Source organism: Rana temporaria, chromosome 13 (genome assembly GCF_905171775.1).
Source record: "Rana temporaria chromosome 13, aRanTem1.1, whole genome shotgun sequence".
Classification (NCBI taxonomy): domain Eukaryota; kingdom Metazoa; phylum Chordata; class Amphibia; order Anura; family Ranidae; genus Rana; species Rana temporaria.
Window position 1 is genome coordinate 49,559,476 of NC_053501.1, and position 14,199 is coordinate 49,573,674.

Genomic DNA, 14,199 nt, shown 5'->3' on the forward strand with positions numbered 1-14,199 from the left:
TATATATATATATATATATATATATATATGTGATGGTGTAGGTATACGCTGAGTCAGTAAATGTATAGTGGACAAATATCCACATAATATATAAATGTGAAAAACCAATGTCCAGTGTGACCCATCCCCCCTCCCCTCCATCCCATGAATAGAGCAACCAACAGATCCTAATAAACTACTTGAGACCCGCGCTGTAGACGAAAGACGTCCACAGTGCGGCTTTCCATTGCCAGGTGGACGTCCCTGGACGTCCTTTTATTTGCATTCCCCGCACGCACCGCGGGGAAAAACTGTTCCCGGCGCATCGCTGAGATGCCGATGCGCGCACCTAGTGGCCGCGATGTTCGCCAGGTACCCGCGATCGGCAGTGACAGAGCAGGGATGTGGAGCTCTGTGTGTAAACACAGAGCTCCACGTCCTGTCAGGGAGAGAGGAGACCGATGCTGTGTCCCTTGCGTTCGCGCTGAGCTGAAAATTGGTCTGGGCAGGAAGGGGGTTTAAGTGCCCGGTAATGAAGTGGTTAAGAACCATACAAATAGAGTGCAAAACATTAAAGTAAAATAAAACATCAAAAGGAAACTAAATTTTTATTGCCATACACCGGTCACTTTTTTTATTTGCACCAACATACAATTTTTCAGGACAAGCTTTCGGAGTGTTTCCCCTTCTTCAAGGTCCAAGCAGTACTGATTCACAAATTTTGTGTCAGAATGTTAAAACAAAAAAAGGAAGAAAAAAAAGAAAAGAAAAACAAACATACAAATCAATGGTAATAAAGATAGCAGCAGAGTTAGTGAGATAAGACAGAGGGAGAGCTATATAATTGAGGGGGGATGCTAATCACAGAGGGGGTCATAAAACTGTAGTATAATGTGGGTGAGGAAACCAATATCTGAATTTAGGCCATTCGTTTTGCGTTCCTCAGGGGAGATATTTAGTCTCCTTTTGATGTTTGATTTTACTTTAATGTTGTGTACTCTATTTGTATGGTTCTTAATTGAGATCTGTTGGTTGCTCTATTCATGGGATGGGGGGCGATGGGTCACACTGGACATTGGTCACCATCACTATATATATATCTAAAAAAAAAATGTAATGTTTATTCACAATAACCATACATAGGTGTGTTTAATAAAGTATATTATATTGTCATAATATTATACATATACATATAATGATCGCATTAGCCTGTATATGTGAACATACTGGCATTTATCACACAAGTAAGCATTTTTCACCATTGAATTGTTCACTTTTATTACACCAGGTTTTCATTTCATGGTTCATTGTTCTTGATTAAACAGATGTGGGCCTTCCTAGTTTGGGACATAACTCTTCCGCTCCAGTTCTGGGTTTTGCAGTTTCCCACTGGTTCCATTTCCCCGCCCTTCCACAGCTCCCGGGGATGAGATCAGCTTTGTGGCATGGTTGGCAGTGTATGCATTCATTCTTACTGATAGTTTATTACATTTTTTTTAATCTTTTTTTATAAGTATAGGGTTTCATACCCATTTGTTTATATACTCATTTATACACTTTTTGATTTTCAAAGAGTCATTAATACCAGCTAGCAGGCCAGTAGTCTTCCATCATCCGTGAGTGAATTTAAACAATTTTTTATTTTATTTTCTTGTCCCTGGATAATTTTATACATATTGATTTATACCTTTGATCTCCAGGCATCTATCTGTGCTTCTCCTGAAGAAGTCAGACTCCTCTTGCAAAACGCGTCGAGACCTAGCACAGTCATTCTAGACTACTGACAGTTATTTGCATGACACAATCAGATCTCATGAAAAGGTCTATGACAAAAATGCAATATTGATTTATATGTTGACATTTTAATATGTGGTTTCTTTTCTGTATCAATTGTTTTTTTTAAATGTTTGTTAAATAAATCATTTATACCTTTTACTTGAGGTGTGCTCTTTGAGGCCTCTGTCACACAATCGGACCATTCAGGGCCGCCTGTCAGTTTTGACGGCGGACCTGAACGGCCGCTCCATACAGTCCTATGGAGCGTCGAATGTCAGCGGAGACATATTACCTGACTTCCGACCCGATCCGTTCTGCCAAAATCAGACGTATGGCGATACATCCATATGCGTCCATATCGGATCGGGTAATATCTGATGAAAACGGACATGCTGTTCGTTTTAATAAGATTTCTCCATAGGAGACAGCGGCGCTGCACAAGCCCCTCCCCGCTCAGTGAGCAGAGAGGGGCTTGTCATCCGCTAGCTCAGCGGAGATCAGCGGACAGATCTCCTGCTGAGCTGGCGGACTCCGTAGCAACGGTCCACGGAGTCCACCTAGTGTGAAAGGAGCCTAAAAGTCCCAAGGGCATTTTTGTTTTTTGTTGTGTGCATACTATTGGGGACTGACCATCACCTTCACCCACAGGTGTCAGATCACATATTTTTTTGTGTATGGGGCTGTGAAGCCACAGACTGGACAGGGTGCCCATTCTGACCCATGTCCACAGCCAAAAACATCTACAATGCATGTGATCATCATAACTAGACCACGGAGCAATGGAAAAAGATGAATCACATGTTCTTTTATATCAAGTAGATGGGAGGGTTTGTGTGCATGTTTACCTGGGGAAGAGATGGCACTAGGATCCAGTATGGGAATAGGAAAAGCTGGCAGAGACAATGTCATGCTTTAGGCAATGTTCTGCTTGGAAACCTTGGGTCCTGCCATTAATGTGGATGTTACTTTGATAAATCCCACCGACTTAATCGTTGCTGACTAAGTACACCCCTACACGGAAACAGTATTCCCCAATGGAAGTGGGCTCTTGTAGTAGGATAATGCACCTTTCTTCAATGTAAAAATGGTTCAAGAATGGGTTGAGGAACACAACAAGTTTTTCCTCAATTCTCCAGATCTCAATCCAGATGGGTAACTGTTGGATATGCTAGAAAAACAAGGACTTAAAGGATCTGCTACAGATGGCTTGGTGCCAGATGCCACAGAATACCTTCAGAGAGTTCTAGTGGAGTCATGCCTCAATGGATGTGGGCTGTTTTGGTGGCAAAATGGAGACCTATTCAATGTTTGGGGGGCATAAAGTTATGGCTTATTAGTGTGCGTGCGTGTATGTATATGTGTGTGTGTGTGTGTGTGTGTGTGTGTGTGTGTGTGTATATATATATATATATATATATATATATATAGATATATACACACATACATACATACACACACACACACACACACACACACACACACACACACGAGGTATGTCTATTAAAAAAACTAGACTGTGATTCCACCTAGTAAACAAAGCAGTCAGAACTGGTTATAACTGCATGCATGGTGATCTCCCTGTATAGCCTTCAGTGAAGCAGCTGACAGACACTTCTCCACTTCTCACTCCAGCGACTGCCAGCTGAAATGCCATACAGAGAGATTGGAGCTTGCAGCTGTCCCTCCCACCACACCGATCATCCCGAATGTTCTCTTCCTCCAGGGTCCAGTGCCCCTCCATATCCTCATTCTCGCTCTGGCACCCCTCCTCCAGGCTCTGGCACCACTCCTTCCCTTTGTGTCCTCCCAGGCTCCGGCGCCCCTCCGTGTCCTCCTCATCCATCCTCCCCTCTGTATCGTCCTCCTCCATTACCCTCCATGCTCCTTCTTTGCCCCCTCTCGCACCTTCCACAGCTGGCTTCACTCCTCTCCCGTCAGCTGTTGGGGGATGTGACAGGATGGATAGTGGAGGAAGGGGTCGTGATTTACTGGCCCCTTCCTTTTCTGAATTGGACACAGTGAGCGATTGCTACTGATCGTCCTGTGATAACTGAGCAGAGTATCGTTTGTTTACTCTGCTTCAGTTTAAGAATGGGCATGATCCTCTGTTTCCTATCCATTCATCTTCAATTCTGAGAAAGGGAATGGGAATCTTTGTCCTCAATCCCTTTCTCTGTCTCAAAGGGGAGATGTCAGTGGTCTGTTTAGACAAGTCCCCTCCCCAACAGGGCAGATCATTCATTTATCAATGACTAGGGCCCACTTTTGTATCTTGCACACAGGCCCCCTGATTTCATGATACGCCCCTGGGTAGTTGCATCAAATATTGATTTGATTTAGCTTTTTCTTCTGTTCATTCACTTTGCATATTCATAAAAAGAAACAATTTTAAAATATATATTTTTGAAAGCATTCTTAAGTTATAGAATTTCTTCACACCTGCTTATAAACTTGGCACAGTACTGTATATACATTTTTATTTAATCTTGTAAAAATGGAACATCAGCATTTTACACAAATACCAACTTCAGTTGAAAGTAGGGCAGTGCTTGGTCCCACTATTTATCAGGCTGAACATCATAATAATGGACATGAGGCAGCACAGACATGAGTAACTTTTCTTGTGCCATAATGTACCAAAGTAGATTTTTGGAAAGTGATTTTGGAAAAAAATTTATGCACAGAAACTTCTACGGGTGCCATGAATTTTACTCATACTGCCAGTTTGCAAGATTTACCTTTTTATTACGCATAGGGTTTACAATTTTGGTTAATGTTTCACCCCGTATAGGCTCTTATACAGTGTACTGTACAGACAAGCATAATAAGCTTACCTGTAATAAAATGGAACTACACTGTATCTGAGCACCACAAAGCAAAAATGCTATTTACTTTTTAATTTCAATAAATTTTTATTGAGATTTATCAAAAGGGTTACAGTCATTACATATCAATAAACATAACATAAGCCCCAAGAGACAGTTGATACCAATGTGAGGTTACAACGGAGAATAGAAAGAGGACAATAACAATCTCCTCCGGGGGGAGTAGGCAGAAAATGGGATAAACTACGTAACTGTCCAGCTAGGGTACAGCAGAGAAACAATGTGCCTCTAGTATCAGTACTTAATACCCAAGGGGCCGGACCTGAGTAAGAAACTCTCACCAATGCGGGGAAGGAATATACATGCTATTTACTTTTTACACATTTTTTACACATTTAATATTCAAAGCAACCCCTTTCACACAGAAGCATTTTTACAGCGTTTTAGCGTTAAAAATAGCGCTATTAAAACGCTCGTAAAACGCTCTCCATGCATCTCAATGGACCCTTTCACACTGAGTCCTGCAAGCAGCAGCTTTTGGGCGCTGAAATAACGCTCCAAAAACGCCCCTCTCCATTGAAATTGAAAGCGCTGTAAAAACGCCTTACCCTTTCACACTGAGGCACAGCAAAAACGCCCTAAAACTTTAGGGTCTTAGCAGTGCTTTACCAGCACATTGGGATTGCAGATGAGGCTTCGCTCAAATAACGCTGAAATAACGCCCCAGTGTGAAAGGGGCCTAAGGCAAGTAAATCAAATAGATAGGAATATATATCATATCTATTAGGATTCAAAATAGTCAATGCTGATTGAAAGAGTGAAGTTCCACTTTTATGAATGCAAGCATACATTTACAAAGAGATATGTAATACAACTGGATCTATTCAAACTGACCCAATCAGTCTACCATATAGATGTTCAAGATCAGACTGATTTATGGACTAGCACAATCATATCTGGGTGCTCTAGTAAGATAAACAGTTTACCTAGACTTTCAGTCAATACAAGAAATTATTTCTCTTTCATTCATGGACGGACACATATTGCACTCATCCCTTAGCCCACCTCCCTCCTCCTCCCCCCTCCTCCCCCCTCTTTTTTCTCACTTCCCTTTCCCCTTATCCTACACAGCGCAGGAGCTTTCACAAATATGGACGGACACAGCCTTAATCTTGATAAAGTGGGTATTAGCCTTCCTTTAGGAGTGACTAGGCAGAATGCGTTAATAACATCAAAGCTTCGATCAACTGGCGACTGGGCGACAGGCTGGATCACAGATCCTTGTAGTCCCCCCCAGTTTCGGCCATCGAGCGTGTGTCGACCAAAGCTACGCACTGGGTCGTCCACGACAAGCCCGTTGCTCTACGGGTGGCCGGTGAGCTTTATGCTCCAGGGCATGCATATGACTGGTCTATAGGGCTGAGTCGCAGCAGCCGGGCCGACATTCACCTCTGTCACCATGTGGAAGATGGACAGAGCTGGGCATTCCTAAAGAGGTGAGTAAAGGGCTCTATTCTTCCCTTCTACCCTCCCTCCCTAGGCTCTGAGCTAGCTGCTGGGGGTTCCCCTGGGGAGAGCTTGACCTGTGGGGAACCGTGAGATACTTCCGCTAAATCAGTGTATAAGCTGCCATAAGAGATTTTGCTTACCTGTGTGTCCTGCTCCATGCTGTCGGCGACCATTTTGGCTGTGATCCATGCTGTATTGCTTTAGTTGCACTGGCGGCCATGTTCTTGTGGCCACGTTGTATTGGCCTCGATCGACGCTCGACGGCCATGTTTTTGGTGATTCCTGCTGTGTTTACTTCTGCTGCACTGGCGGCCATGTTCTTGTGGGCGCGCTATATTTGGCCTCAAGTGGCCGCCTCAGCCGCTTGGCGGCCTTCGCATTCATGCTCCAGGCTCTTAAATACGGTGGCGCAGTGGCCCGGGAGTTGTTCGGTTCTGTCGGCCGCTCTGCAGGCTGTGTCTCGGTGATTCACGCTTTATTGGCTGCTCGGCTGCCATTTTACCATCGACAGACACACACTGCTGACTGGTCAGTCTGTAGAGCTGACAAAAGTAGCAGCCCTACTAAGTAGCCATCAATCAGGGCTTTTAAACAGCACAGACCGACAGACGCACTCTGCTAGTGTTCAGCTGACAAGGAAGCAGCTCTGCTAGCGAATGGCACCGTACTACTGTTCCTGGGTGGTGAGTCGTCTGGGGGGGGGGGACCCCTAGTCTCTGCTGCAGCTAGGAGGGTGGGTTTATGTACCTTGCTTGGAAGTCCCTGTGCCAAGTGTGTGAGCAGTATGGCGTCAGAAGCAGACGTTTTTCCCCTGAGACACCTGAGCTGACAATTGATGCCCATGCACCCGAGGTATTGGTGGACGCTATGTCTGCAATCCTAGATGCCTTTGTTGCCAAGGTGGAAGCAGCGTGTGGGAAAACGGGGGCTAGAAAGCACCCCCCGCCATCGTCTGGGCACAACTCTGATATGGAGCCAGGTCCAGCTACATCTCATGACCCTGGCTCTTTTGTATCTGAGGATGCGGACCGAGATCGGCCGGACAGTGAGAATGACTCCGGATCTGTGTCAGCACGCGATAGGGCTCTGGTAAGTGACCTTATCACCGCAGTGTGACATACTCTAAAAATAGAAGGGTCTGCAGAAGCAACAGAAGCGCTGGTCCCTTTTGGGTTCTGTAAGGCGACCCACACTGCTAAGTGTTTCCTTGTGTGTCTTATTTAGACAAACTTTTATACAAAGAGTGGAACAAACCACAGAAGATATTTTTCAGTCCCTAAAAAATATGGCAGTGCGCTACCCTCTTGAAGAGAGTTTCTCGAAAAAATGGACCTCACCCCCGATAGTGGACCCACCTGTGTCCAGACTAAACAAGCTAACCACCATACCGGTGGAGGGGACTCCCGCCTTCAAGGACCCTGTGGACAAGAAGGCTGAGGCAATCGCCCACAACCTGTACACGGTAGTAGGTTTGGCTGTACGCCCAACCATAGTTGTGGCCCTGGTGTCTCAGACACTCACGGAATGGGCAAAGATGCTGTACAATGGGTTAGAAGCACGTTTGGCTTTCCCGAACGAGGTAGCGCTAGCTGACCAACTGGTACAGGGCCTAAAAATTCATTTGCGATTCAGCCTTGGACACGATTCCTCTGCTGGCCAGGGCTTCAAGCCATGCGGTGGTGTTACGCCATCTACTTTGGTTAAAGAATTGGTCTGCGGACCAATCTTCCAAGAAGGCCCTGATGGACTTGCCCTTTAAGGTCGACAGACTTTTTGGAGCTTCCCTGGATGACATAATTAAAGATGCCACAGGAGGTAAGAGCACGCTGCTCCCACAATCCAAAAAGGGGAAGGAGCCATGCCGTAGGCAAGGGAAGCCCTATTTGGAACAGTTCAAGACCTGCTCAAACGTGGCGTGGTTATCCCGGTTCCAGTACAGGAACGGTTTCAGGGGTTTTACTCAAATCTGTTCATAGTACCAAAGAAGGAGGGCGTTCATCCAATCCTGGACCTCAGGGCCCTCAATTGCTTTGTGAAGGCACAAAGATTCCGGATGGAATCAGTTCGCTCTGTCGTCACTGCCCTCCAGCCAGGGGACTTTCTGGCATCCCTGGAAATCAGGGACGCCTATTTGCATGTCCCCATATGCACCAAGCATCAAAGACATCTGCGTTTTGCGGTCGGGGAAGACCACTATCAATTTGTGGCTCTCCCCTTTGGCCTGGAATTGGCACCAAGGTGCTTGCCCCAATTCTGGCCCTACTAAGACATTGTGGCATCGCTATCGTGGGCTACTTGGACAATCTTCTTCTGAGGGCCACTTCTAGCTCAGAATTAGAGGTAAGCGTGGCTATAACCTGTCAAACCCTCTGACACTTTAGTTGGGTACTGAACACTCAGAAGTCAGTAATGGTACCGACTCAACGCCTAGTATATCTGGGGTTGATTCTGGACTCCTCAGAGGCAAAAGTTTTTCTCCCTGTGGAGAAGTTGCAGACCCTTTGGGCTGCGATGCGTTAGTTGACATCCCAAAAGTGGTCGTCACTCCGCTTTTGCATGCGAGTCCTGGGCCTCATGGTGGTCTTCGAGGTGGTACCATATGTGCAATTTCACACACGGAGTATTACAGAAGGAAACTCTGTCCAGATGGGACAAGTGCAAATCCGGGTGAGCCACCTGGTCAGGACCTCCCTAGTTTGGTGGCTGACATCACCGGCACTTCTGGCCAGGAAATCATTCCTTCCCCTTCACTGGATGGTGATCACGACGGACGCCAGCCTTACCGGTTCGGTCTCTGGTCTCCGGAGGATTCCCACTTGCCGATCAATGTCCTGGAACTTCGGAGATCAGGCTGCGCCTCTCCACACGGCGGTGGCATATGTCAACCATTAAGGAGGGACAAGAAGCTCGGCTGCAGCGTCGGAGGTCGCTCACATCCTGAGGTGGGCAGAAAGGAGCATACCGGCCCTATACATTCTGGGCGTGGAAAATTGGCAGGCGGACTACCTGAGCCACCAGATGCTGGACCAAGGAGAATGGTCTCTGCACCCAGATGTGTTTCAGCTCCTTTGCCAAAGATGGGGCATGCCAGACGTAGATCTCCTGGCGTCTTGACTCAATCGGAAGGTATTGAGGTTTGTGGCCAGGTCAAGAGACCCATGGGCAGACACAACAAATGTGTTGGTGGCACCGTGGAGTCAGTCCTGGCTAATCTATGTCTTCCCTCCTCTAAAGCTCATTCATCATCTGCTTCGCAGAGGGGATTCCAATGATCCTAATTGCTTCGGATTGGCCTTTGCGTCCTTGGTACGCCGATCTAGTGCGTCTAGTAGCAGACTTCCCTTGGCATCTACCGCTGAGAGGACACCTGCTGTCACAAGGTCCCATACTTCATCCTGCTTTACAGTCGCTGGCTTTAACGGCATGGCTATTGAAAGCCAGGTACTAAGAGACCGGTGGCCTATCAAATTCTGTGATTCCTACCATGAGGAAGGCTAGGAAGTTATCCTCTAGGAGGATTTACCATCGCACTTGGAAGGCTTACTTAGCCTTTTGCGAGGAAATTAAGTGGAATCCGCAGACTTATTTGGTTTCCAGAGTCCTGCTGTTCTTACAGCGTGGGGTGGACCAAAAGCTTGCTTTAAGTACGATTAAGGGGCAGATATCTGCCCTAGTTTGTTTGTTTGTTTTTCAGCGACCCCTGGTGACTCACTCTCTAGTGAGAACATTTGTACAGGGGGTTCGGCATGTGGCCCCTCCAGGCCATCCTCCGCTACCTCCATGGGACTTGAATCTGGTCCTCTCGGTGCTTCAGAAATTCCCTTGTTGATACTTTCTCAGAAGGTGTTTTTTTTGGTGGCTGTTACGTCAGTTAGACGAGTTTCTGAGCTGGCAGCCTTGTCATGCAAGTCTCCTTATCTGATCTTCCACAAGGATAAGGTGGTGCTGTGTCCTCAGCCTTCTTTTCTACCCAAGGTCATTTCGGCCTTCTATCTCAATGACGACATTGTACTTCCATCCTTGTGTCCTCATCCGTCGCACCCTAAAGAGGCAGCGTTGCATTCCTTGGACGTTGCCCGAGCTCTGAGAGTATACTTATCTGCTACTGCTCCGTTCCGGAGGTCAGACTCACTGTTTGTTTCGGTGGCTGGTCCCAAGAAGGGCCTAGCGATCTCGTCGGCCACCATCTCGAGGTGGATCTGACAGATAGTGATTCAGGCTTACGGCATAAAGGGTTGGGCGCCCCCCTTTCCTGTGACGGCGCATTCGACCAGGGAAATGGGTGCTTCTTGGCTTTCTGACATCAAGCGTCGGTTTCCCAGTTGTGTAAGGCGGCGACCTGGTCGTCCGTTCACACTTTCACTAAACTTTACAAAGTTTAGGTGAATGCATCTTCGGATGCTTCTTTTCGGCCGCAAAGTTTTGCAGGCGGCTGTTTAGAGTTGCAACTCCTCAGTTGAGGAGCTCTGTTTTGTTTTGGGGTGAAGTTTATTTTTATGCTGTTACCACCCTTGTTTTTTGACACTGCTTTGGGACGTCCCACTTTGTCAAGATTAGGGCTGTATCCGTCCATGAACGAAAGAGAAAATAGGATTTTTATACTCACCGTAAAATCCCTTTCTCTGAGTTCATGGACGGACACAGCACACACCCCTTGTTTTTAAGTTGTACTGCTTTTGACGAACTGATCTGCTGAGTACAGGCTGAGGGGATATAGCCAGTAGGACCGCCCCCCTGGGCAGGGCTGTTAAGCTTTGATGTTAACACATTCTGCCTAGTCACTCCTAAAAGAAGGCTAATACCCACTTTGTCAAGATTAACCACTTAAAGACCTTAGGTGTTTTTCAGATTCGGTGTTTACAAGACTAAAACAGTTTTTTCTGCTAGAAAATTACTTAAAACCCCCAAACATTATATATATTTTTTTTCTAACACCCTAGAGAATAAAATGGCGGTCATCGCAATACTTTTTGTCACACCGTATTTGCGCAACGGTCTTACAAGCGCACTTTTTTTGGAAAAAATTCACTTTTTTGAATTAAAAAATAAGACCACAATGAATTTGGCCCAATTTTTTTATATAATGTGAAATATAATGTTACGCCGAGTAAAATGATACCCAACATGTCACGCTTTAAAATTGCGCCCGCTCGTGGCATGGCGTCAAACTTTTACCCTTAAAAATCTCGATAGGCGACGTTTAAAAAATTCTATAGGTTGCATTTTTTGAGCTACAGAGTAGCTCTAGGGCTATAATTATTGCTCTCTTATTTTTTACACTGAAATAAAAAAAAATAAAAAATGATCACTTTAATTTCTATTACAAGGAATGTAAACATCCCTTGTAATAGAAAAAAGCATGACAGGTCCTCTTAAATATGAGATCTGGGGTCAAAAAAACCTCAGATCTCATATTTAGACTTAAATGCAAGAATAAAAAAAAAAAAGGAAAATTTGTCATTTAAAAAAATGACAACAAAAAAATTGTCTCTTTAAGAGGCTGGGCGGGACTGACGTTTTGACGTCACTTCCGCCCAGCAGAGCTATGAGGACGGGTGGGGGCCATCTTGCCCTCACTCAAGTCCTCGCTCTCCAGGCGGCAGCATCGGATCTCCTCCGCCGCTACCGACGGCTACGGTAAGCGGCGGAGGGCGCGGAAAAGCGGCGGGAGGGGGGGGGGGCCCTCTCCCGCCACCGATAACAGCGATCTCGCGGCGAATCGACCGTGGAGACCGCCGTTATCGTTTACACGGCCGCCCACAGAAAATATGGATACCTCAGTTGTGGCAGCGGCTGCTGCCGTTACTGAGATATCCATATTTAAAAAGAGGACGTACATTTACAATACGCGGGTCTTTAAGTGGTTAAGGCTGTGTCCGTCCATGAACTCAGAGAAATGGATTTTACGGTGAGTATAAAAATACAATTTTTTCAACAAAAATTTATGAATACTCAATGTAGTTGATCATTTAGCAAACCCATAAACAGAGATAAATGTGCAATATCTGGTATAACATTAAATTTTATTGTGCATTTAAAGAAAAACTGTCACAAGCATAATCTCATTTTAGCTAGACTTATAACATTTTAGGCAATTCATATGTATAATGCTCACTTATAGTCATCAGCCAAACTGTCATTGAAAAGAAAACAGCGTAGGGTTGATTTGCTAAAACTGGAGAATGCAAAATCTGGTGAAGCTCTGCATTGAAACCAATCGAGTTCTAGGTTTTATTGTCAAAGCTGAATTTAGAAGCTGGTTGGCTACCATGCACAGCTGCACCAGATTTTCCACTCTTCGGTTTTAGTAAATCAACCCCCATGAGTCAAGGTACAGCCTGACCCTATTCATCTTTCATGTACTTTTAACATATTGTACAGGTAAGGTGAAAGGTAATAACATTTAAGTACCTTTGTCGGCTGTTTTTGGATTATGCTTTTGTTTGTAACTATCTGCAACAGAGAGAGAGAGAGAGAAACAGAGCGAAGAGTAAACCTTGCGGCATACCAAGGCATATAGGGAATGGAAATGGAGGAAGAGCAAGATTAGCTATATTGGGGTGAGTTTGCATGGAAGTTTGTAGTAAGCTGTGCATAGCATTTCTGGGTCCTGAAACTAATTCCAAAACTAAAAACAAATACTCACATTACTTTTTGCTTTCGCCACAGGGTGCACTATGGTTTTTAATTATTTGTTGTTATGGCCTCACTAACATCACTTTATTATCTGAAGCAGGTTTTCATAAAAGTAAAATGTATGTCAATATCTTAATCTGACTGCCCATTTGCAGCTTTATTGAGTTAAGGCATGTTTACATGTGCACCAGAAGGGAGAACTGCCTTGTTTGAAAGAGTACACTGAACTAAAAAAACTTGGTACACATTTTGGTCTCTGTTGGCCATTGTGTTAACACGCACAGATTCAAGCTTTAGTCTTTCCCTTCAATGGCTGCCCACTGAGACAGCAATTAAACATTTGACATAAACACAGGCATTGGATACACCACTGCACTTGTGGAACAGCACAACTCCAGAAAAAATTAGGAGTCTTTTCCCAGGCAGGAAAAAAACATTTCAAACCCTCATTCAACCCTGGTTCACATTAATGCGCTTTGACATGTCAAATCGCATGCCAAATCGGTGGCAATGGCAGCGTCCAAATCGGTGCGACGATGTACCGATTCACAAAAGTAGCTTCAGTGCTTCTTTAGGAGATTTCGGGGTGCGATTTCCATTGACATCTGCAGAAACCCGCACAGATGTCTCTGAAATCTCCCCCGGAGTCGGGACTGACATGCGGGAGTAAAAACGTGCAAGTTCAGCTGAACTCGCACAATTTCATTTCTGCAGTCAGTGTGAATGAACCTAGGCTTAATAAACCTTAAAAAGAAAACAATAGACTTTAGTTGGTTACTTAACTGGTTCCATACTGTGGGCCAGATCCACAAAAGTTACGTTGGCGTATCTATTGATACGCCGCGCAACTTCTAGGATGCTCCGGCGTATCTTTGTTTTGTATCCACAAAAAAGATACGCCTGAATGTGGGCTAGATCCGACTGACATACGTCTTAGTACGCCGTCGGATCTTAGGTGCATATTTACACTGGCCGCTAGGTGGCGCTTCCGTTGATTTCCGCGTAGAGTATGCAAATTAGCTAGATATGCCGATTCTCAGAACGTACGTCCGCCCGGCGCATTTTTTTTACGTAAGGCTTTTTTTCGGCGTAACGTTACCCCTGCTCTATGAGGCGTACACACTGTTAAGTATGGACGTCGGGCCAGCGTTGAATTTTCCGTTGTTTACGTAAAAGGTTTGCAAATAGGGCTTTGCGTAAATTACGTTCACGTCGAAAGCATTGACTATTTGCGACGTGATTTCGAGCATGCGCACTGGGATACCCCCACAGACGGCGCATGCGCCGCTAAAAAAAAAACGTAATTTATGTGGGGTCAAGTTGAATTAACATAAAACACGCCCACATCTTTGTCATTTGAATTACGCGCCCTTACGCCGACACATTTACACTACGCCGCCGTAACTTACGGCGCAAATTCTTTGTGGATACGAAAACTACGCTGTAAGTTACGGCGGCGTAGTGTATCTGAGAT

General features: G+C 45.3%; 1 protein-coding gene across 6 annotated transcripts in view; it reads right to left on the bottom strand.

Annotated features, from left to right (window-relative positions):
* DPF3 (double PHD fingers 3) overlaps positions 1-14,199 on the bottom strand; it is a 354,464-nt gene that overhangs the window by 97,593 nt on the left and 242,672 nt on the right. For 4 of the 6 annotated variants that reach the window (XM_040333669.1, XM_040333675.1, XM_040333673.1 and 1 more), the window contains exon 7: positions 12,501-12,542. The exons of the other annotated variants lie outside the window; for them this stretch is intronic. In XM_040333669.1, the coding sequence (XP_040189603.1) occupies positions 12,501-12,542 (42 nt within the window). The remainder of the gene's footprint in view (positions 1-12,500; positions 12,543-14,199) is intronic. 6 annotated transcript variants of the gene reach the window in all.